This window comes from Mirounga angustirostris, unplaced genomic scaffold (genome assembly GCF_029215605.1).
Source record: "Mirounga angustirostris isolate CCGP_5_RB_7025 unplaced genomic scaffold, mMirAng1.0.hap1 SCAF_9, whole genome shotgun sequence".
Classification (NCBI taxonomy): Eukaryota; Metazoa; Chordata; class Mammalia; order Carnivora; family Phocidae; genus Mirounga; species Mirounga angustirostris.
Genome location: NW_026991717.1, coordinates 38,605,937 through 38,629,341, shown reverse-complemented (window position 1 = coordinate 38,629,341; position 23,405 = coordinate 38,605,937). Strand labels below are relative to the sequence as shown.

Sequence of the window (23,405 nt, the reverse complement as noted above, 5' to 3'; positions counted from 1 at the left end):
ATCATCTCCATAGTCCTTCTTTCCTTGAACCAAAAGTCCTTAAGCCTCAAAGTGGAATTTGTCAATGAAATCCTAAATGTAAACATTTATATCCCTTTTTCATAATTCCTTTATCTTTTACTAACTGGCTGACATATGCACCCACTATCTTGCCTATAGTTCTCCCTCTGAGAACAGCAGTGAATTAAAATCTACATGTCTACTTTACTTTCTTTTAAATCACACCATTAGAAATATATGAGTAAATCATAATCTCACAGCAAGGTGCTAAAAAACAATGTGAGAATAAATATTCTATATATGTACAAGGTCACGTTTGGGTCATGCCCATTATTTATGTTCTCTATATGTATTTCTTAATAAACACTGATAATAGGCTGTGTTAATATGTAATACTACCTGTAGAATTTATTCTTTTTCAAGCTTTTAATTGAAGTATAATATACATACAGAAAATGCACATACCATACATGTTCAGTTAGAAGAATTTTCGGGGCACCTGGGTTGCTTAGTTGATTAAGCGTCCGAATCTTGATCTCAGCTCAGGTCCTGATCTCAGTGTCATGAGTTCAAGCTCTGTATTGGGCTCCATGCTGGGCGTGGAACCTACTTAAAAGAAATTTTTTTTCACAAATTGACTACAGCCATTTAACTAGGGACCAGATCAATCACAGGTTCATCAGTCATAACGAATCTATCACGCTGGTGGGGATGTTGATAATGGGGAAGGCTATGCATGTGTGGGGCAGAGGATATATGAGAAATCTCTTTATCTTCCTCTTAATTTTTCTGTGAGCCTAAAATTACTCTAAGAAAAAACGTCTTGGGGCACCTGGGTAGCTCAGTCAGTTAAATGTCTGCCTTTGGTTCAGGTTATGATCCCAGCATCCTGGGATCAAGCCTCATGTGGGAGTTCCCTAATCGTCCGGGAGTCTGCTTTTCCCTCTGCACCTCCCCCCTGCTCACGCTCTCTCTCTCTCTCCCTCTCTCTTGCTCTCTCTCAAATAAATAAATAAAATCTTTTAAAAAAAAAGAGTCTTAAAAAGAACTATAGAAATATATGAACAAAAGAAGAGAATAATCCAATCCCCAAGATGTCCCCTCATCCTCCTAGTCCTGACTCCCCTAGATCTCCACCCCTGTAAGGGTGATCACTATCCTGCCTCCTAACAGCAAAGATGAATTTTGGCCAGTTTTCATAACTCATGGAAATGAAATCATATTATAAGTACTTTAGAGTCTGACTTCTTTCACTCTTCCTTATGTTCATGAGATTCATGCTTGCTGTGTGCAATTATGGACCATTCCTTCTCATTGTTATATAGTATTCCATCAAGTGAATGCCACAATTTGTCTATCTGCTCTATTATTGACAGGCATGTGAGTAATTTCCAGGTTGAATATCACAAATATGAATAGTGTTATGAATATTCTACTACATGTCTTTTGGAGAATATGTGCACACAATTTCTGTGGGGCATTGTTACGGCTGAATGTTTGCATCCCCTCAATATTCACATATTGAAGCCCTTAACACCCGATGTGACAGTAGTTGGAGATAGGGTCCCTGAAAAAGTGATAAAAGTTAAATGAAGTCATAAGAGTGGGACCCTAATCTGATAGGGCTGGTGCTCTTGTCAGAAGAGAAAAAGGCAGACACCAGAATTAGCTCTGTCTGCCATGAGAGGATATACTAAGAAGGAGCTATAAGCCAGGAAGAGAACTCTGTCCAAGAAAAATCCAATCAGCCAGCACCCTGATCTTAGACTTCCTAGTCTCCAGAACTGTGAATAACAAATTTCTGTTGTTTAGGCAGCCAATTTGTGGTATTTTGTTATGGCAGCCTTACTAATACAAATATATATCCAAGAGTGACATGGCTGATCATAACATTACATACATTACATATGCAGCTGAATATATACTGCCAAAATTTTTTCCAAATTGGTTGCCAGCAGTATATAAAAGTTCTAATTGCTGCATATCCTCACCAACATTTAGAACTTTCCATCTTTTCTACTTCGGCTACTTTGGTAGGTGTGTAATGGTACTACATTGTGGTTTTAATTTCCATTTTTTTGATGATTATTGAAATTAAGCAATTTTTCCCATGTTTATTGGACATCTGGATATTGCTTTCTGAAGAGTCCATTCAAATATTTTGTCCATCTTTCTACTGGACTGTCTTTTTTAAATGATTTGTTCTAGATACCAAGTGCTTTGTCAGAGATAGGTATTGCAAATACTTTTCCCACACTATGGATTACTTTTCGATTCTCTTAATAGTGCCTTTTAATGAACAGAAATTCTTAATTTTAATATATTCCAATTTATCAATTTTGAAGAACTCATTTTTTAAAAGATTTTATATATTTATGAGAGAGAGAGCAGGAGCAGGGGCGGGGGGAGGGGCAGAGGGAGAGGGAGACAAGCAGACTCCTGGCTGAGCCTGGGATCCATCCCAGGACCCTGAGATTATGACCTGAGCAGAAGGCAGATGCTTAACTGACTGAGCCACCCAGGCACCCCAAGAACTAATTTTTAGCATGTTCTGAACACCTATAGCATCCTAGGTGCCTTTAAGACAAAAATAAGGCTAAATCCCTTCTTTCTAGGAGTAATATCATATCCATACACAAGCTAAATGCTATACACAGCATCACTCTTCATAGTTATTTTTAAGGGGTTCCTTCTAAAGGGGTATGCCATTTCTCCATGTATTGTGTAAAACTAAGTGTTTATGTGTTTATGGCATTAATTCTTAATTATTGGACACAATGTTTTTTAAACATTGACTTATGCTTTTGAATGCCAATTTCTAAGCCCCTTTGTTTCACAGCCATCAAGAATTGGAACTGATCTGAGTTGTGGATTTTTAAGAAATGATCTTATTTCAGTTATGGTGGTGGCACTGTTATAATCTTAAAGTCAGAAGAGATAGCTAGAAGTCATGTTTTCCAGCTCTGTATTTTTAGGTTAAGAAAATATTTCATTCAAAAACTCCTTAATACCTGAGTGTGATCCACTATCTATCTGCTTTCTTTGAAGTAATTTCCTACCTTAGAATAGAAGACAGAGATAGTCATGGTATCTTATAGATGCCACAGAACCTAGAGTTTCTCAGACATACTTCAGGTTCCACAAATGTTTGATTCAAATTTCACTTTTTAAAATTGATTTTCATACTGCTAAGGGATATAATGCCAAAATTTAACACACTGCAAACTGCCTACACGTTAATTTGAGGTTAAATCATCTGAGTGTAGATCTCAGAATTAATCTCCTCCTGCCATCTTTATACTTGAAGCATATGTCCAAGATTTCAACGCAAATCATTAAGACCATTCTAATTTGTATCTACTTTTCTGGATGGATCAGGATATTCTTGATAGTGTACAATCAAAACAGAAGAATAAGAAACTGTCCTGAGGCTGCTTGTAGCTGTCCTAACTGCAACTGTTGTCCATAACCCCCAACTTCGGAAGTTTTCCAGCATAAAAGAGCAGAGTCAAGACTTCAGTGGCAGTGAGGCCATCACGGCACCCTAACCAGACTAGTTTCTGTTGGTCTCTGCCGCCCACAGACTCCCTTGGTTCCTTCCCATTTTCTGAACGTGGTTCTGCCAACTTCCCATTTATTACTTTAGCTACCCAATTTCCTTCTGATAAATTCCTTGTCTGTTAAAAACAAAACAAAACAAAACAAAAACAACACACCTCTTTTTTTAAAAAAATTTACCTATGAAGTTAATATTAAAATTTTGAACTTATGTTTAATAAATTCCTTGTCTGTTAAAAAAAAAACAAAACAAAAACAACACGCCTCTTTTTTAAAAAAAATTTACCTATAAAGTTAATATTAAAATTTTGAACTTATGTTTAATAAAAAAACACAAGTTTTCATCTACTTTGTATGTTGGGGTTCTGTGACAGATTTTGTGTGAAAAAGACTCCAATACTTCTCAAAATTTAATTTGAAAATCACAGTACTAAATCGCCTCCCTGACTCCTGTCTTAGCCTCCCTTCAGCCATTTCTCTTGCAAGTCTAACCACATCATGCCTCCATCTAAAATCTTTTTAAAAACTTTTATCTAATAGGGAATCCTATAAGGTAAAGTTCAAATTATGTGCAGGACTACAAGTCCCCTCAAAATTTGGCACATGGTAACAGGTACTTAATGTTTGTTGAATGAGTCATTAAAAACTGAAAAATGTAAAAACTGGTCACATTATCCTACATCCCTCCCTCGACTTTCAAAAATTAGTTGGTGTGTGATGCTTACACCTAATTCTCTCATTTACATATAATGCTTTCCAGACATATCATCTTATTTATGTATGGCTTCTCCAAACAAGGCAAGTTTAGGACAAATAGGAAGAAATGCTTCTTTAGAAAGCAGGTGTATATAAAATATTACCTCAAGTGGCTATGAAGTTTGAGAAAAGGTTTTCCTAAAGTAATAGACTGATAATGGGTGGCTGAGGATTATAAAGGCTTATAACTAAAAGACCCCTGGTCTGACATTCACCGAGCTTAGGAGGGAGGTAGAGGTGCGCATCTGGGCAATGCACGGAGGGATGTGGGACATTTTTAAAAACTTTAAAATTTTATTGTTTTTAGAATTTATAAACTTTTTTATTAACTATCTGGGGCTTACCCTAAACAGTGAACATGACAGAGAAGACCTAAACATAAAAGTGCTTCCCGACTTTACCAGCCAGTGCAAATCTGTGGACTCTGCGTTTAACTCGCTTCCCCAAAGGCACCTTCTCAAGTGTCTCCTCAGCAACGCCATGTAAGCATCTCACTCGAGCCCAAGGCTTAGAAGAGAGCTCTGGGTGTCAGTTCTGCCACTCACTACGGAGGTTATTTATTTTAAGCCTTAATTTTCCTCACACCCCTACCGATAACCCCCCCGAATCCCCACCCCGGCTCCCAGCCCCCGGCGCCCCAGGGTTGTTAACGCCTACATGAGGTCACATGTGACGATTTAATTACCTCCTCTGCGCGGCTGACCCTCGGACTACCCCGGCCGGGCCCTCCGCCCGCCCCTCGGCCCCCTCGCGGGAGACCGCGAGACCTTCGTGCGCACGCGCCGCTGCGCCCCGGGGCGCTCTCGCGCACTGGCGCGGCGCCCACTGGGCGTCCCCGCGGCTCGCCCCGGGGCGCGGGCGCGCGCGCGCTCCGGCGGCCCCGCCCCCAGCGGCGCGCGCCCCACGGCCGCCGAGGGGCGGGGACGCGAGCGAGGCCGGCCATGGAGCCCCTGCGGAGGGCCCACGAGGCCGCGCTCCGGCTGCTGCTGTGTCGGCCTTGGGCCTCGGGCGCCGCCTCCCGCCCGAAGCCCCGCGCCTCGGAGGTGCTGACGCGGCACCTGCTGCAGCGACGCCTGCCGCACTGGACCTCCTTCTGCGTGCCCTACAGCGCCGTCCGCAACGACCAGTTCGGCCTCTCGCACTTCAACTGGCCCGTGCACGACGCCAACTACCACGTCCTGCGTACCGGCTGCTTCCCCTACATCAAGTACCACTGCTCCAAGGCCCCCTGGCAGGACCTGGCCGGGCAGGATCGGTTCTTCACGGCGCTCAAGGTCGTCAACCTGGGTGAGTGGCCCGGGCCTGTGAAGCACGTCCCGCTGACAGTGGGATCACTGTTTGCAAAGCACGCTGACGAACGTCGCTCAGACGCCGAGACCCCGGCCCCAAGGTCAGGCCGCGACAGCGCCGGGGAGCCCCGCCTCGGCCCCGCGCAGGCTCGCCCGGGCGCACGCGCTCGCCACGCTTCGGCCCGCGCTGTTGGGTTTCCCAGGCCCTGCCCCCGCGTCTCACCCGCTCTGCGGCGTTCTAGGACTGGCCTTGGCCCTAGTGTTTTGGATTCCCCCACCCCCCCCAATCCCTCCCCGTACATGCTTGTCGGGGCTGAGTAGTTGCTACTGAGTCATTCCCAGAAAAGTCGGGCTTTATCCCAGACCTATATCCAGGGACCACACTGCGTCACCCCTGGGGAGGAGACCTTCATGCCATCCTCACCTGCTGCAGCTCTTGACTGGGAGGACCCGGACCCCCACAGTGGGCAGTAAGAATGAGGGTGTAAGGAAACGACCCCACTGCAAAGTGGCTCTGAAGTTAAGAAATGTCTTACTGCATGGCAGGATTCGTTCCCATGACCATCATTTTCTTGGGTGCGTTCGGTATTGTAAAAACTGGAACTACTTTCTGAGTTTCATTGTTTTCTTTATATGAAATCCCAGCAAGTGCGTTTAACTAAAAGCACTAAAGGTTTTCACCGGTCATAGCAGCTTCCTAAGGTGCTAGGCCTAAAAGGTACCAAAATATTCTGCCTCTTTAATATTTCTGTGTTTTCATGGGAATATTCTAATTCGGAGAGCATTTACTCTTCCTGGATGCTTATTTTCTTTTGGCTAATGAGGGAAGAGGCATGAACATTGACATAAGTATATCGTTTGTATCTTTATCGAGAGGCCTCAAGATGTTTTGAACCTATTAATAGGTAATATCACATTGATCCAGATTTTAGTAATTCAAAATCTAGACGTGGGAGCTGAACCATGTTACCCAACCGGTTTTTTTAAACCAGAGTGAAAGCTAAACCCCTGTGCACCTGCATTGGTATTATATAATCTGATGGCTTATTAATTTAAGTATGGTATTTATGTATTTTTGCTTATAGTAACTCACGTCAGTCATGAGATTTTTGAACCATTGGTCTACTGGGACTGTTCTGGGTTCAGTCCACCCAAGGAGAAGATAATTAATTAGCAATGTGTAATTCTTTAAAAATTTGTCCATTTGGCTGATGGACTACATAGAGCATACCCTCTAATTTTGAGGTTGAAGTTGAAGGGTAAGCTCACTTAGAAGATTCGATTCCAAAGACTAGAATGATGAATAGTTTCAGGAAGAAGTTTATTTTAGCATTTTCAGAATCAGCCATTCATCCCAAATGTAAAGAGTAACAGGTTAGGAAAAGTATAATTGGAGGATAATAGGTAAACCATGAGCCAAATGCCTTTTAAAGAAAGTTTTCATTTGAAACTTAATACTTTAAGAACACCTTAATGACTAGGGGCTTCTCTTTTAAATATACATGCAAAGAAATCCAAAGAAAAGTAGGATACCCAGAACATTCTCACACAAAGAAGTGACACATTTTGTGGAAAGAAACAACAGTTGTAGTTTTTTTATGTGGAAGAGAAGGCTGAAGAGTGATTTAATGGTCTTTGGAAATTCTAAAAATCCTGCCCAAACCGGAATAAGAGTTTTAAGTTAAAAAAGGGAAAAGTTTCTGCTCATGCATGCTTTAATACGAATTGGCTTTTACTGGTAAAGGGAATTTTTTTCTGGACTTTTTTTTTTTTTTTTTTTTTAAGATTTTACTTATTTATTTGACAGAGAGAGAGCGAGAGAGGGAACACAAGCAGGGGGAGTGGGAGAGGGAGAAGCAGGCTTCCTGCCGAGCAGGGAGCCCGATGTGGGACTCGATCCCAGGACCCTGGGATCATGACCTGAGCCGAAGGCAGACGCTTAACGACTGAGCCACCCAGGCGCCCCTTTTCTGGACTTTTTAAAGAGCAATGTATTCACCAGTTTGGTAATGTTTATTTTGTATTTTTGTCTTAAGGTAGGGAATTAGATAATAGATTCTGTCCGGTTCTGTGATGCCCCCTCTGGATCATCAAATACCTATTCTATTAATAAAAGTACTTAGGATCTTATTCCTCTTATTCCCTTCTAAATTAGTAATTATCAGAGTAATTCATTTTTCCATTTTATAAATAATAAAGATTTTTCTTGTACCATTTGTTCCCTTTCTCCTCTGCCTTCCCTTCAATGGAAGCTGACATTTTACTGATGGTTTATCAGTCTGGGTATCCTGCTGGGAAGTAGATTGAGATTTAAGAAAAGCAACTTACCATTGGAATGAATGGGTAATTGGAGACTTGCTAAGAAGTTCTAATTTTTTTTAAGTGCTTAATTTGACAGTGGTTTACCTACTGTTCAGCTGACTCAAAATGAATTATTACGCAAAGAACTGACATTCATGTTCATTTTGATGTTATGTTTCAGTCTGGGGAAAAAATAATTTCTCATGGAATTTTATAGACTTTATAGCATATGTGCTATAGATAAAGAAAATTATTTTTTTATGTTTAAATTGTTTAAGTAGCAAATCTCATTTTAGCCTGACTACATTAAGTAAACTGCAGGAAAAAAGAAATAGACAATTTCTGACTCCTGTATTACAGCACAATCCCCTATCAAACAGCATCACTGATAGTGGTTCCTAGCTGTTTCTTAAAAGAGATAATGTAGTTATTATAAGCTAGTAATCTTTGGTCAGTTCTCCCATTTTAGCTGAAAAAATATTGATCATTGATTTGTGTGGTTTTTAAAACGTGTCAATATTTTAACTGAAAACTGATAAGTACTGTAAAACAAGATTTCAGTTTCACCAGCCATTCCTTAAATTTATATCCTTAGCATTGGTTTAAAAGGCATATTTTATTTTTTAAAAAGGCATATTTTATATATTTTACTGTCAGTATATTTAGAAAATTAATAATTGTTTCTAGAACCTATTTTGTTCTTCCTCCATTGATTTTCAGCTTTCAAGTTGTGATACTGTATTTTAAATTTATTTTTTATTTCAACTTCTCCCTCTACTCTTCACTCCTGCCTGTTTTCTTGTCTACTTCCCTACCCATACTCCCTTTTCTTTTTTTTTTCTTTTTGATAAGTAGCTTTATGATGCTAGTTTTTGTGGCTTTTTTGTGACATTCCCTTGAAGCATTTAGAGATTCTTTTGGGTATTACCAAGGCAAAGAAGGCAAATATACTGTCAAAGATTTCGTGAGAGTTCCAGGGAACCCTGTGATGGTGACAAACTGTGACCCAGTATATTCCTAAAAATAGAGGGGTGCCAGCCTGAATGGGCATTTTTGCCTGTTCTCATTGCCAGCTAGTGATGCTTCTCCTGATTAATCTCTGGCATCACAGTGCTTGGAATGCAGCTTCAGGGAAAAAGCACAAAGTAGTCCAATGCACTTACACACTCAAAACAAGCATAATACAGCAAATATATTCTTGCAGAAAAATTAAAAAATCTAGCAATAGGATCAGTCCTGAGCATGTGATTTCCCTATTAACTAGAAAGAGGGATTTCCCAAATGTACAGCTGTTCTTTTAAATTGTCATTTTTCTGTCCAACTCCTACACAAGAACAATAAAATTAATACTTCTGTAGAGCATACAATATTTATTATTGATTCATATGCCTGTGGTTTTATACATGTTTTTAGTATGTTAATACTCACTGATTTTAAATAGTTGCTTTAAAAAAGATAGGAGCTGTGAAAGTTTATTTTGTGTCCAATATAGTGCCATATGCATGAGTGCTTAATCCATTATCTCTGGTTAGTATATGTTTAGTTTCCTGTATCGCAAATGGCAACTAATATCAACTGTAACAGCAAAATCTTATCAAATGGAAATATTCCAAAGAAGAAACATGTTGTTGGAGCCTACTGTATACCTATTTCAAATAGGTTGAAACAAGATTGTTTTCAAATCAGTTGTAAAAATACTCATGGGAATATTTCTCATACCTGTTATACTAAAATCTTCCTTAGAATTACGGTTTTCCTTAGGTTTCGAAGACAGCTGTTTGACCCCGTTTCTTTTAAGTTGTACAAAAAATTACTTTAGCCATCAGTGTTACTGTTTGATGTAAAGCACAGTAAAGTTGACCTAGTAATTTGAGCTTAAGGCCACCAATCCGGAGCATCTACAACTAAATTAATGAATATTCTATTTGCTTATTTGTGAAAAGTATATAGAATTACTTCATAATTGGGACGTCTGGGTGGCTCAGTCATTAAGCGTCTGCCTTCGGCTCAGGTCATGATCCCAGGGTCCTGGGATCGAGCCCCACATCGGGCTCCCTGCTCAGCAGGAAGCCTGCTTCTCCAACTCCCAGTCCCCCTGCTTGTGTTCCCTCTCTCTCTCTGTCTCTCTCTGTCAAATTAATAAATAAAATCTTTCAAAAAAAAAAAAGAATTACTTCATAATTACTTGGAAGTGACGAATTAGTGCCTAAAGTGCCTTGAATTAAAACTTAAACCAGCCTTATCTATAGTTTTAAAAATCTCTAGGCTCACACAGTTGTTTCCATATTCCACAAACTGATGAAATTGAGCTCTTAGATAATTAGAATCAGTCTGTACTCATATCTTTATATTTTCATAACTTTACAATTTGTTGACATTGCAGAAGAGTGCTCTGTGATTTGTACCATGACAAATACATGGATGCATGATTAATAAGCATTGATGTTCATTAATAACATATTCATTTGTTTTCTAGGTATTCCAACCTTATTATATGGACTTGGCTCCTGGTTATTTGCTAGAGTCACAGAGACTGTACATACCAGTTATGGACCAATAACAATTTATTTTCTAAATAAAGAAGATGAAGGTGCCAGGTATTGAAGGTGTGCATCGGAGAACATAAATATCAGTGGATTTTCTCTTGTGTGTATATGCAATGTTTATTTTTGACCCTTTTTTTTTTTTTTTAAAGATTGTATTTACTTGGCAGAGACACAGCGAGAGAGGGAACACAAGCAAGGGGAGTAGGCTTCCCGCAGAGCAGGGAGCCCGATGTGGGACTCGATCCCAGGACTCCGGGACCATGACCTGAACCGAAGGCAGAAGCTCAACGACTGAGCCACCCAGGCGCCCCATTTTTGACCCTTTAAAACAAAACTTTTGTAAACACCTTTTTCTTTCTACGGTGTCGGGTTCTTTAAGATGAATCATTGCCCTCAAGAGGCAAAGCTTTTCATACATTGTTATATATTGCGTGCTCTGTTTAGCCAATGGGAACTACAGATGCATGAAGCATATACCAATTTTTTTTCCTAGAATTGGGTAAATTACAGATAAAAAATGATTATAACATACATATATTCTATAGTTAGGTATTAACAATTCAAGTCGATTCTTTGAGGAGAAAATGGATCTTTTATAGGACACTGGAAAAAGAAGTAGAGGATTTCAGGATATATGTGGAGATAATACCATTGGCAATTCCAGGTGGATTCTAATTGTAATCTGAAATCTAAACTATTCAGCTGCCAGGATTTTCAGTGGGAATGTCTTAAAGCCCTTGTGCCATTTACCTAGATGAGAGGTCTAAATGTAATGTTGAAACTTCTTACTGCCTAAACATCCAATACCATACTACTTTCTAAAAAATAATGACTCTGGTTAATGTAAATGTAGCAAGACAAATGAAATTAAGACCTACTAAAAGTTAAAATAGCATGCTGATAAAGCTGTAAGAACAATTAAGATCTAGAAAGACCCAGAAGAATAAATTTGGTGACTGTTTATAAAAGCAGTTAGCTGAAATGGTACAATATCCATACACTTCTTGGTGATGGGAAATGGGCTGAAATTTTAAAGACCTGATAGCAGTTTTGTGTTAAGATTTTATTAAGTTAATTGCATTTTTGAAGGCAAAGTCATTAAAAAAAATTTATCCTTGGGGGTAGTTACAAAATACCCAGATGAATGGTAAATTTCAGAAATTTGGAGTAATTTAGGGAGAACTAAGTAGAACTATTTAATTTCTAAACCAATGGGTGTTTAAGATTTATGATCTCTCCCATAATTACAAACATACATTATATATCATTTTATGTTAATGTGTTGCTGATACTCTGCAACATTCACACATTATTGTAGCAAAATATTTTATAAAATACAGCATTTGGGTGCTTGCTTCTGGCCAATCCTTAGAGAAAGTGAGTGGCAGTGACTGAGGTGAAAATACCAGAATAAAGTAATACAAACTGACTTCTTTAAAGGTAGTTGTTTTAAATGAGCTGCATAAAGTGAGCTGTTCTTCAAATATATGTAGTGTTCACTTGTCTAAATGCAATTCTAAATAACACTTTAATCAAAGAAGTACTCATATTTAGTCCAGAAGAATATACTTGACACTAGTTAAATGAATGGCTTACACGAAGGAGATAGTGTTACATTAAGCTTCATTAATAATAAAACTGACTATTAGCATTTTGCAAGGAAGGCTAGAACTGATTTCCCCTGTAATGGGCAAAGTTAAATAACTATAGCTCATAAGTTTTAAGTCAAATACTGCTCATTCACTGCTGCTGGTCTTGTCAATACTTGCTGTAAAGGTTTGGTCCCAGCACAAGGCCGATAAAATGGTTTTTAATTACTAGACTATAAATACAGCTTTTCAGTAGAGTTGCACTTCTTTTCACACTGGCCTGTTTGATTTCTGATAATTTGTACTGCTGACTCTGCTTACCTGTTTTTCAATAGCTACAGTCAGTGTGACTTCTTGTCCATATGGTGATAGGTAAGTCTCCTTGGAGAAGATCTTTGACAAACTACCCTATTGATCTCTGTAATTCTCTGCTGCTTGCAGCATTAAATAGAGCCTTGATTTCTTGTCTCATGCGCTCGCTGTGTAACAATTAAGCAAATGTAATATTTTCTTGTATTACATGAAAATCAATAGACCTCTTGCTCTCATGGAGTTGATCATGGTGAAGGATGAACTCAACGATGGCTAAGGGCATAGTTCAAATATTAAAATACCATTCATTGGATTCATTAAGTCTTAACAGTGAACCTTTTAGTCTAAAAATGCTCCCCATTGAACAGTAATGGTTTAAGTTTTTCCTTTAAAGTTGAATATGACATGGAAGCATTGTGGTCTAAAAGGGATAAAGTATAAATGCTAGAAGTCAGGAGATTGATTCTATTTTAGTGTCAGTCCTGTATTACTTTTTGACCTCAAGCTAATAACTCTACTCCTTTGTGTCTTAGTTTTTTCCACCTATAATCTGAGAAGAACAAAACAAGGAACCTTTCTACTTTAAAATGTATGATAAATATACTTGTAAGCAAATGTCAGTTTTATTTCAGTAAAAGCTGGTTTTGTAGTCCTCATTCTTCCATTCCATATGTATTTATATGTAAAGAACTTCATTAACGGAAGGATTTTAAAAATAAGGGAGAGAAAGAAAGGAGGAGACAAATTGAGGCATTGTATGGTTGCCTGCTTGAGAGCTGATAATGCCTGAGATGGCAAGCAGGGTTCCAAGTTGACCCTGCCATTCTGGATATTAGGAATATTCTTAGTTGATGAAACAACCAAACACAGCTTTTCTGCCAATACTTCTTTGATGGGATTTTGTCTTAAAAAAAAATCCAGGCAAAACTATTTTTTAATGAAGATGAGTGTTAGTATAAAATTTTAGAAATCTTCTATTGTTACTTCTATGCAAATCAGTTATCAAGTATTGGAAGAAATTTCTGGTCAAAATTTTTAGTTCCTATGTGAACTGTGAACCACCATAAAGATACAATAAGAATTGGCATGGATGAGGTGGCTAATATAAAAATCCCTAGTTTCTCAGTGCTAATGTCTTATCATACCAAAATGACAAATAGCTATTTCTTTTATCACACATATTTGGTCACTAAGATTTTGCTAATTGTTGACTTCAGTAAAAAAATGAAACATTTTTAATTATTAAAAGCCATACATATTTCTTTTACAGTGTACATTTTATTTCTTGTCATTTATATTTATATTCACTCAAAACTCTAAGCAAGAACATCTATAATGCTTCATGAAGTATCTCTTAATTCTTTTAAAGAATGAATGATGTTTAAATGGGTGGGGTGACATCAAGACAGGATCTTGGTTTCATTTCATTTAAAAGCTAATGCAGATAACAGAAACCTTATCCTAAAGCTGGTAGATCGGGTATCTTTTTTTCAGCACTTACCATTCAGACAGTAATGATGTTTGAGGGCATCTTAACCTAAACAAGTATTTAGCATTACATCTTACCTGGGTCAACAGTCTAGGGTATCAAAGTTAAACTGTGTTACTGTAAATTAATGGAAAATGTAACTGCACTTTGCTGAAAGATCAATGTCCAATAAAGGCTGCACAATCAAATCTTGTTGCAATGATTGAGGTCTTTAATTGCCTTTCAAAGATAAGGTGGTAATCAACACAGCTTTAACTGATTTTTTTACTAGTTCAATCACATGCTAATGACTAGTGCCAAGTCAGAATCTTTAACTACTTATACTTATTAAATCTTGCGTTAGTAATGAAAAATTACTTTAGCTACACAATTGATAGAACACAAATCTTAATTACTATATTTCACTTTTATACTATTTTATATGCTTGACAAATGTTTCACAAGAGCTTTCCCAACAGTAAGAAGTGTTATTAATAGTGACCGTGGTCCACAGAGTATTTTTGTAATATAAATTAGAGAAGAGATGTTGAGAAAAAATTTCTTCTTTAAACGAAAATGTGGCTAAAATAGTTTCCACTGACATAAGTTTGGCCATCCAGCTACTTCTAGGAATTCTATTCTGCTAATTCAGAATACCTTTAATACAACTGGGATAAAATAAATCCAGACTGTTTTTAGTGTGTTTCCAAAGTTTCGGTTAGTTTTCTAGTAAAGAAATTAATTTTGTGTAAAGCCTGCTATAAAATTCTCCTAATTGGGGAAAGGATAAGTTAGTAAAGGGAAATGAAAACTGAAAATAAGTAGGACTTCAACAAAATTAAAAACTTTCATGCTTCAAAGGATACTATCAAGAAAATGAAAAACCAGCTGATGGTATGGGAGAAAATATTTGCAAATCATGTATCTGATAGGGGACTTGTAGCTAGAATATATAAAGAACTCTTATAACTCAAAAACCCAATTGAAAAATAGATTTGAACAGATATTTCTCCAAATAAGTTATATAAATTTTTGCTACTAAGCACATGAAAAGATGTTCAACATTAACTGCTGGGAAACTCAAATCAAAACCACAATGAGATACCACTTCATACCTCCTACGATGGCTATAGTCACAAAGGCAGATGATACCAAGTATTGCCAAGGATGTGGAAAAATTGGAACCCTCATGCATTATCAGTGGGAGTGTAAAATGATGTAACAACTTTGGGAAAGTTCGGCAGTTCCTCAAAATATTAAGCATGAACTTAACATATGACCCAGCAATTCTATTCCTAGGTATATACTGTAGAGAACTGAAAACATATGTTCACACAAAAACTTGTATGAAAATGTTCATAGCAGCATTGTTCATTTTAGCCCCAAAATGGAAACAACCCAAATAGCTACCAGTTGATGAATGAATAAATAAAATGTGGCATGTTCACACAATGAAATTCAGTCAAAAAAAGGAATGATGGACCCATACACATGATAGGATTGATAAAGCTAGAACACATCATGCTAAGTGAAAGAAGGCAGTCATAAAAGACCACATATTACATGATTTCATTTATATGAAATGTCCAGAACAGGCAAATCTTTTTTTTTTTTTTTAAGATTTTATTTATTTATTTGACAGAGAGAGACACAGTGAGAGAGGGAACACAAGCAGGGGGAGTAGAAGAGGGAGAAGCAGGTTTCCTGCAGAGCAGGGAGCCTGATGCGGGGCTCGATCCCAGGACCCCGGGATCATGACCTGAGCCGAAGGCAGACGCTTAACGACTGAGCCACCCAGGCGCCCCCCAGAACAGGCAAATCTACAGAGCCAAAGTGAATTAGTGATGGTCTAGGGATGGGGAGGTTGGGAGGAAATGGGCAGTGACATGTCATGGGTATGGATTTTCTTTTTTGGGTGATGAAACTGTTCTAAAATTGTGGTGGTGGTTCACGACACTGCGACTATACTCAAACCATTGAATGGTACATTCTCAATGGACGACTGTGTGGCATGTGAATTATCTCTCAATGAAACTTAAAAAATTAGTAATGGGGAGAGGGGAAATGGGCCGTTAGTATTTAATGCGATATGGTTTCAATTTTGCAAGATGAAAAAAGATCTCAGACAGATGGTACCAATGGTTGTATAATAACGTGAATGATAATGTGACTGTACTTGATACCACTGAACTATACACTTAAAAATGGTTAACATGGTGCAGTGGCTGGGTGGTTCATTCAGACTTGGTTTAGGCTCAGGTCATGATCTCTGGTGGTGGGATCCAGCCCCACAGCCGGCTCTGTTCAGCGCCGGGTCTGCCTGAGATTCTACCCCTGACTCCGGCTCCTCCCCAAGTATGCACTCTCTCTCTTTCTCAAATAAATAAATACATAAATAAAATCATTTTTAAAAAATTATTAACATGGTAAATTTTGTTTTATATGTATTTTACTGCAAATAAAAATAATTTTTAAAATTTAGTAAAGGATTTAATATTACTGCAATGAAATACAACTGATTACATGATTTCTATAGAAAATAATTGAGTTTAGAAACATGTTAGAGATTATAAGAGGTAAAACATGTTAGTATCATTTTAGACATTGCAGTCTTAGAATTTAAAAAATTTTAATTGTGAAACCTAGTTTTAATTAAGTAGATGAAATCTCATTTGGGATCATTTTTAGTAGCATTAAGGATATACTTTTATATCTTCATTATATACTTGTATCCTGAAACTAATACAATGTTGTAGGTCAATTATTCTTCAATATAAAAATACATATACACATGCACAAAGAGATTTTTTTTTAAAGATTTTATTTATTTGACAGAGAGAGACACAGCGAGAGAGGGAACACAAGCAGGGGGAGTAGGAGAGGGAGAAGCACGTTTCCCGCTGAGCAGAGAGCCCGATGTGGGGCTTGATCCCAGGACCCTGGGACCATGATCTGAGCCGAAGGCAGACGCTTAACGACTGAGCCACCCAGGCGCCCCAAGAGATGTGTTGTTTTAAAAAGATGTACTTGGTTTGAGATTATTTAAGATGAGACCAAAGAAAAACATGTAAAATGTTAGTAAATGAAAATATCCTCTTTTAGATCCTAGTTGCTGGGTAAAGAATATTAGCTACTACTAGTATGAGGTGTTATACAGTATTGCTTATAGCTATTTTAGTTGCACTTATATCATTTTAAATACAGTTTATGAACGTTGTACTACTCCATTATATTATTACTTTATCTTCAGTGATATTTATAGTATCAATTTAAAAGCAGTAAAACTTCATGAAAAGTAGCTTAAACACAAGGATTTTGATAAACAAAAGCTTCCAGTTTTTAAAAGCAAATCATGGGAGCTGTACTTCTTAGAGATTTGAAGTTTTCGTATTGTTGTTGATGATAGAATTATGAACCTTATAAACTCAGTATTTTTTAGTTAACCTAAATACATAAATCTATTTGAATTCATCTTATGAAAAGAGATATGTCATTAGATATATGATCATTATATGTTTTAGTGATTCATGGACCTTGTTACATACATGCTTTGTAATGTATGAATTATTTAGTAAGAAAAATCACAATAATTTTGTTGTTACTCAAAAATTTATGGGTTGGCAGAAACAATTATGCAGCCCCTGAAGCTGGTATGTTAAGGTAACATCATTAACACTATGTAGTATGATTTTTTTAGTAGTTACTTGACATAACCTTTACTGTTTCTGCTAGAATATATCAGTAATTTTATAACAATCTGTCTGTAAAGAGAACATTGAATTTATTAACCACAAAGTGATTCATTTTGCTCTATTTTCATATAAGTGCATAATTTAAAATCAGACCTAAAAAAGTTGTCTACCCTAAAGGAGGAATAAAAAAAATACAAATGAAAATCAATACTCCAGTAAATAGATTAAAAATTTTTTTAATTTTAACTCCACTTAATAAAAATGGATATTTCTATTTCAAAAAATAAATACGTTTAAGAAGTGAATGAGGGGCGCCTGGGTGGCTCAGATGGTTGAGCGTCTGCCTTCGGCTTGGGTCATGGTCCCGGGGTCCTGGGATCGAGCCCCGCATCAGGCTCCCTGCTAAAGTGGGGAGCCTGCTTCTCCCTCTCCCTCTGCCATTCTCTCCACTTGTGCTCTCTGGCTCTATCTCTCTGTCAAATAAATAAATAAAATCTTAAAGGAAAAAAAAAAGATTTAAGAAGTGAATGAAAGTCCATGAAGATAGGAGATTATCTCATAACCTTTCTTTACACATGATATTAAGGCCCTTTCTGTGAGATGAAGCCAAAATTATAGTTTCTTATGCTTTCAGTTCTCCAGATTTATAAATGAAGGAACCAAGAATTTTAAAGTTGGCATATAAATCTAAATAGTGTCACCTAATTTTAGATTACATTTAAAAATCAATAGTCATTCATTCATCCTCCAAATACTTTTGCATTGATCACGTTGAAGGCAAATTTTAGTAATTTTACTTGTCAACAAAATCTAGCAGTTCTGAATCTATGTACAGGGTCCGTTCAAGCCATACTGGGGGAAAAAAAAAAACAGCTTCTGTACATAACTGGATGAGAACTACATCTTACTAATTTTGTGTTCACAACATTTATCATATAATGAAGACTTTGTGTGGAATGAATGTGTGATATTCAAAATTAAAAATAAAACTTGTCGGGCGCCTGGGTGGCTCAGTCGGTTAAGCGTCTGCCTTCGGCTCAGGTCATGATCCTGGAGTCCTGGGATCGAGTCCCGCATCGGGCTCCCTGCTCAGCGGGGAGTCTGCTTCTCCCTCTGACCCTCCTCCCTCTCATGCTCTCTGTCTTTCATTCTCTCTCTCGCAAATAAATAAATAAAATCTTTAAAAATAAAAATTAAATAAAAATAAATAAAACTTGTTTTCATCTTTAAGAGCTTCAAGAAAAGGATACGTACCTGGAGATAATATGAATTATTTGCAAGAACAGCAACAAGTTTTGAAATACCTCACATGTAATGAATTAACGTACACTGTTCTATGTATTCTGAAAAACGAAAGACTTGAATCTTGTAATATCCTTTTGAGGCATTTCAAAAGGTGCTGTCTGTCTTCTCATTTTAAAGTCAAATGAAATGATATGCAGAAGTAAATGAAGTGAAACATTAAACAGAAAGTACTAGGATCAGTTAGACTTACTCATTTAAATAGAACTATAAACAATATGTTGGTAACTAGGAGACAAGAACATTTCAATTGACTTGGCCAAACATGAAATGGGCTACCTCTTGAGGCAGTGAGTCCTGCTGTTGGATATGTTCAGAGAGGCTGTGTGACAATTCCTTAGGTAGACATGGAGAGAATTCTTGAATTAGACTGAGAACTGGATTGGTGATTTTGTAAGTTTCCTTTAATTCTGAAATTGTACTTCATTCTTGCATGCCTATCTCTGATTCCCAATCATGCTATTTATTTGGTGTTTATTGCTGTTCTACTGTGTGTAATACAGAAGACCTTGTTCTGAAGATAAAATATATGGTTTAAGTTCTTGTCATACCATTACCAGTTAAATGACAGAGAAAAATTAGAGCTTTCTAAATCTTAACTGTCTTCATGTATACAATAAGGAGTTTATCGAACACTTACATAGCATTTATTTGTGCCAGGTCCTAGACTATGCACTCTATACATATTAACTCACTTAATCCTCTCTTAACAACCCAGTGAGTTAGGCATGCCTATGTTTTAGTTGTGGAAACCAAGAAGTTTTACCCAAGGTCACACATGGTGAGTGTTAGTCCAACCCCTGCAGTCTGTCTACAGAGTCCATCGTCTGAACCTATAATGCATAGGACAATTTTGTCACATAATGGATGTTCAGGGGTTTATCTGTGCTCATTTTTGTTCATGCCTCTTCATATTCTTCTTTTTTAAAAACTAAAGGATATTAGGCAACATGAAGAAAATGTTTATTTTTTAGTTGTTATTGCTATTATAAATTGTACAATTATATCTTTTTACAATTAAAATTTCCAATACATTATTGCTGTGTGTAGAAACACAGCTTACTGTAAAAAAATTTTTTTGAAATAATTTTATTTTTTTTTAAAAGACTTTTTATTTATTTGAGTGAGAGAGAGAGACAGCATAAGCTGGGGGAGGAGCAGAGGGAGAAGTAGACTCCCCGCTGAGCAGGGAATCTGATGCAGGACTCCATCCCAAGACCCTGAGATCAAGACCTAAGCCAAAGGCAGATGCTTAACTGACTGAGCCACCCAGGTGCCCATGAAATAATTTTAGATTTACAGAAAAATTGCAAAGGTATTACAGAGTTCCTATATATGATACCTCACCCAGATTTCCCTAATGTTAGCCCCTTACATAACTTAGTTGTCAAAACTAAGAAGTCAAAGAAGTCAACATTGGTGCATTATTACTAACTGAACTGCGGACTTCACCAGTTTTTCATTATTGTTCTTTTCCTGTTCCAGGATTCCACTGAGGGTCTCACAATGTATTCAGTCATTGTGTCTTCTTAGTCTTCCCAGGTCTGTGACAGTTTCTTTGTTTTTTGTGTTTTATGACCTTGACAGGATTTTTTTTAAGATTTTATTTATTTATTTGAGAGAGAGAGAAAGTGAGAGAGAGAGAGAGAGAGAGAGCGCATGAGAGGGAGGAGAGTCACAGGGAGAAGCAGACTCCCTGCTGAGCAGAGAGCCTGACATGGGGCTCAATCCTGGGACTCCGGGATCATGACCCCACCAACTGAGCCACCCACGTGCCCCAACCTTGACAGTTTTAAGGAGTACTTGTCAGGTACCTTGTAGAATGTCCCTCAATTTGGGTTTGTCTGATGTTTTTCTCATGATTAGATCGGGGCTATGAGTTTTGGGGAGAAGACCACAGAGGTCAACTGCCCTTCTTACTGCCTCATATTAGAGAGCACATGATACCAACATGACCTATTACTGGGGAAGTTAACCTTGATCACTTGTTTAAGATGGTGTCTGCTAGGTTTCTCCACTGGGAAGTTAAGAGTTTTCATCCTCTGTTCTAATCATATTCTTTTATTTATTTTATTTATTTTTTTAGAGAGAGAGAGAGAGAGAGTGTGTGTGTACACATGTGAGGGGGGAGGGGCAGAGGGGGAGAGAGAGAGAGAGAATCTTAAGCAGACTCCACCCCCAGCGCAGAACCCAACATGGGGCTTGATCTCATGACCCTGAGATCATGATCTGAGCTGAAATCAGGAGTGGGACGCTTAACCGACTGAGCCACCTAGGCGCCCCATGTCATATTCTTTTAAATCAAAATTAGTCAGCAACTATTTGAGTGTTATATATAAGGGCCACAGTAGGCCCTGAAGGAGATAAGTGGAATTCTCGAGCATAGGAGGGAATCAATATTTGCTATAAAATTTGTAGTTCACTGGGAGTCCATAATGGTTGTTATTCTTGATGGTGGTGGTAGCAAAGCAAAGGAGCAAGTGAGGCTTATGATAGGCAAGAAATGTACATGGCAGTTGCATTCCTATCACTCAATCCACCTTGCCTTCAAAATCCATTCATTCACTCAACAGATATTATTAAAGTGCCTGCTGTGTGCCAGGTACTATTTTAGGTGCTAGGGACATGACATTGGGAAACCACGGCAACAGGCCCCTCCCCAGAAGATCAGCGAGAACAGCCAGCCAAGACCAAATTTACCGATCAATGAGAACGGCAGAACTCCAGCGCTAGGGGACTACTGCACATAGAATTCACGGCTTTTTTACCATGATTCTTTAGTCTTTTAAAGTTAATTTTTTTTTAACTGTCTTTTTAGTCTTTTTATTTCTTTTTGAATTTTTCTTTTTCCCTTTTTCAACCAACATCTTATCAATCCCTTTTTTTAAAAAAAAAATTTTATTTTGCATTTTTAGAGTCCTATTCTATCCCTTCATAGTAGTTACCCATATTTTTGGCTTATATATATAAGTTGTTCTCTCTTTAAAATTTTGAGATAGTTTCTTCTAACAGATTAAAATATACCCTAAATCTCTAGTATATGCTGTTTTCTATTCCCCTGCCTGATCACATCCTCTCCCTTTTTTTTCTTTTAGTTTTTTCTTTTTTTAAATCCTCTTCTTTCTTTTTTCAAACAACTTCTTATCAATTCCTTTTATAAAATTTTTTATAATTTCCATTTTTATAGTCATATTCCATCCCTTCATCATATCAACCCTTATTTTTGTACATATATGTTTTTCTTTCTTTAAAATTTTGGGAGGCACTTTCTTCTAAAAGACCAAAATACACCCCAAATCTAGTGTGTGGCACTGATCTATATACCATATAGATCATATTTGATCACATTCTGGTTTTTCTTTTGTTGTTGTTGTTTTGTTTTGTTTGTTTTTGTTTTTATCTTTATCTTTTTCTTTTTTTTTTTTTTTTCTTTTTCTTTTCTCTCTCTTTCCCTTTCTTATCCCACTGCTTCAGGTCTTTTCTGATTTGTTTAGAGTATATTTTCTGGGGACGTGGTTACTCTGCTAGCATTTTGTTCTCTCATTAATCTATTCTCCTCTGCACAAAATGACGAGATGGAAAAAATCACCTCAACAAAAAGAACAAGAGGTAGTACCGACTGCCAGGGACCTACTCAATATGGACATAAGTATGATGTCAGATCTAGAGTTCAGAATCATCACTTTAAAGATACTAGCTGGGCTTGAAAAAAATGTGGAAGTTATTAGAGAAACCCTTTCTGGAGAAGTAAAAGAGCTAAAATCCAACCAAGTAGAAATCAAAAAGGCTATTAATGAGGTGCAATAAAAAATGGGGGCGCTAAGTGCTAGAATAAATGAGGCAGAAGAGAGAATCAGTAATATAGAAGATGAAATGATGGAAAATAAAGAAGCTGAGAAAAAGAGAGATAAACAACTACTGGATCACGAGGGCAGAATTCGAGAGATAAGCGATACCATAAGACGAAACAACATTAGAATAATTGGGATCCCAGAAGAAGAAGAAAGAGAGAGAGGGCCAGAAGGTATAATGGAGCAAATTATAGCAGAGAACTTCCCTAATTTGGGGAAAGAAACAGGCATGAAAATCCAGGAAGCACAGAGAACCCCTCTCAAAATCAATAAAAATAGGTCAACTCCCCAACATCTAATAGTAAAACTTACGAGTCTCATAGACAAAGAGAAAATCCTGAAAGCAGCTCGGGAGAAGAGATATGTAACCTACAAGGGTAGAAACATTAGATTGGCAACAGACCTATCCACAGAGACCTGGCAGGCCAGAAAGGACTGGCAGGATATATTCAGAGCACTAAATGAGAAAAATATGCAGCCAAGAATACTATATCCAGCTAGGCTGTCATTGAAAATTGAAGGAGAAATAAAAAGCTTCCAGGACAAACAAAAACTAAAAGAATTTGCAAACACAAAACCAGCCCTACAAGAAATATTGAAAGGGGTCCTCTAAGCAAAGAGAGAGCCTAAAAGCAACATAGACCAGAAAGGAACACAGACAATATACAGTAACAGTCACCTTACAGGCAATACAATGGCACTAAATTCCTATCTTTCAATAGTTACCCTGAATGTAAATGG

General features: G+C 37.5%; 1 protein-coding gene and 1 long non-coding RNA gene across 7 annotated transcripts in view; one reads left to right on the top strand and one right to left on the bottom strand.

Annotated features, from left to right (window-relative positions):
• LOC123861064 (uncharacterized) overlaps positions 1-5,134 on the bottom strand; it is a 121,906-nt gene extending 116,772 nt beyond the window's left edge. Inside the window, exons 1-2 of one of the 4 annotated variants that reach the window (XR_010404977.1) lie at positions 5,000-5,134; positions 466-609 (exon numbers count right to left, since the gene is read on the bottom strand). This is a non-coding gene — a long non-coding RNA (uncharacterized LOC123861064). The remainder of the gene's footprint in view (positions 1-465; positions 610-4,999) is intronic. The other 3 variants (XR_008508008.2, XR_008508010.2, XR_010404978.1) reach the window with 3 other exon arrangements.
• Positions 5,135-5,208: 74 nt separating this feature from the next.
• On the top strand, positions 5,209-14,039 carry CUNH15orf61 (chromosome unknown C15orf61 homolog). Of its 3 annotated transcripts, none has more exons than XM_054513455.2 (3): positions 5,209-5,601; positions 10,381-10,501; positions 10,600-14,039. In XM_054513455.2, the coding sequence occupies exons 1-3, from the start codon at positions 5,256-5,258 to the stop codon at positions 10,712-10,714; spliced, it is 582 nt and encodes a 193-aa protein (XP_054369430.1). In that variant the 5' UTR covers positions 5,209-5,255; the 3' UTR covers positions 10,715-14,039. The 3 variants fall into 3 exon arrangements, with proteins under 3 accessions (XP_054369430.1, XP_045755767.1, XP_054369431.1); XM_045899811.3 differs by having other exon boundaries at positions 10,381-10,510; XM_054513456.2 differs by lacking the exon at positions 10,381-10,501 and having other exon boundaries at positions 5,212-5,601.
• Positions 14,040-23,405: the final 9,366 nt, after the last annotated feature.

Bases quoted from the DNA above. Each gene is read 5' to 3' on its own strand.
- CUNH15orf61 (XM_054513455.2), top strand. From the start codon at position 5,256: ATGGAGCCCCTGCGGAGGGCCCACGAGGCCGCGCTCCGGCTGCTGCTG. The intron at 5,602-10,380 runs GTGAGTGGCCCG...TTTGTTTTCTAG, and splicing joins GCTCAAGGTCGTCAACCTGG to GTATTCCAACCTTATTATAT. The intron at 10,502-10,599 runs GTATTGAAGGTG...TTTTTTTTAAAG, and splicing joins AAAGAAGATGAAGGTGCCAG to ATTGTATTTACTTGGCAGAG.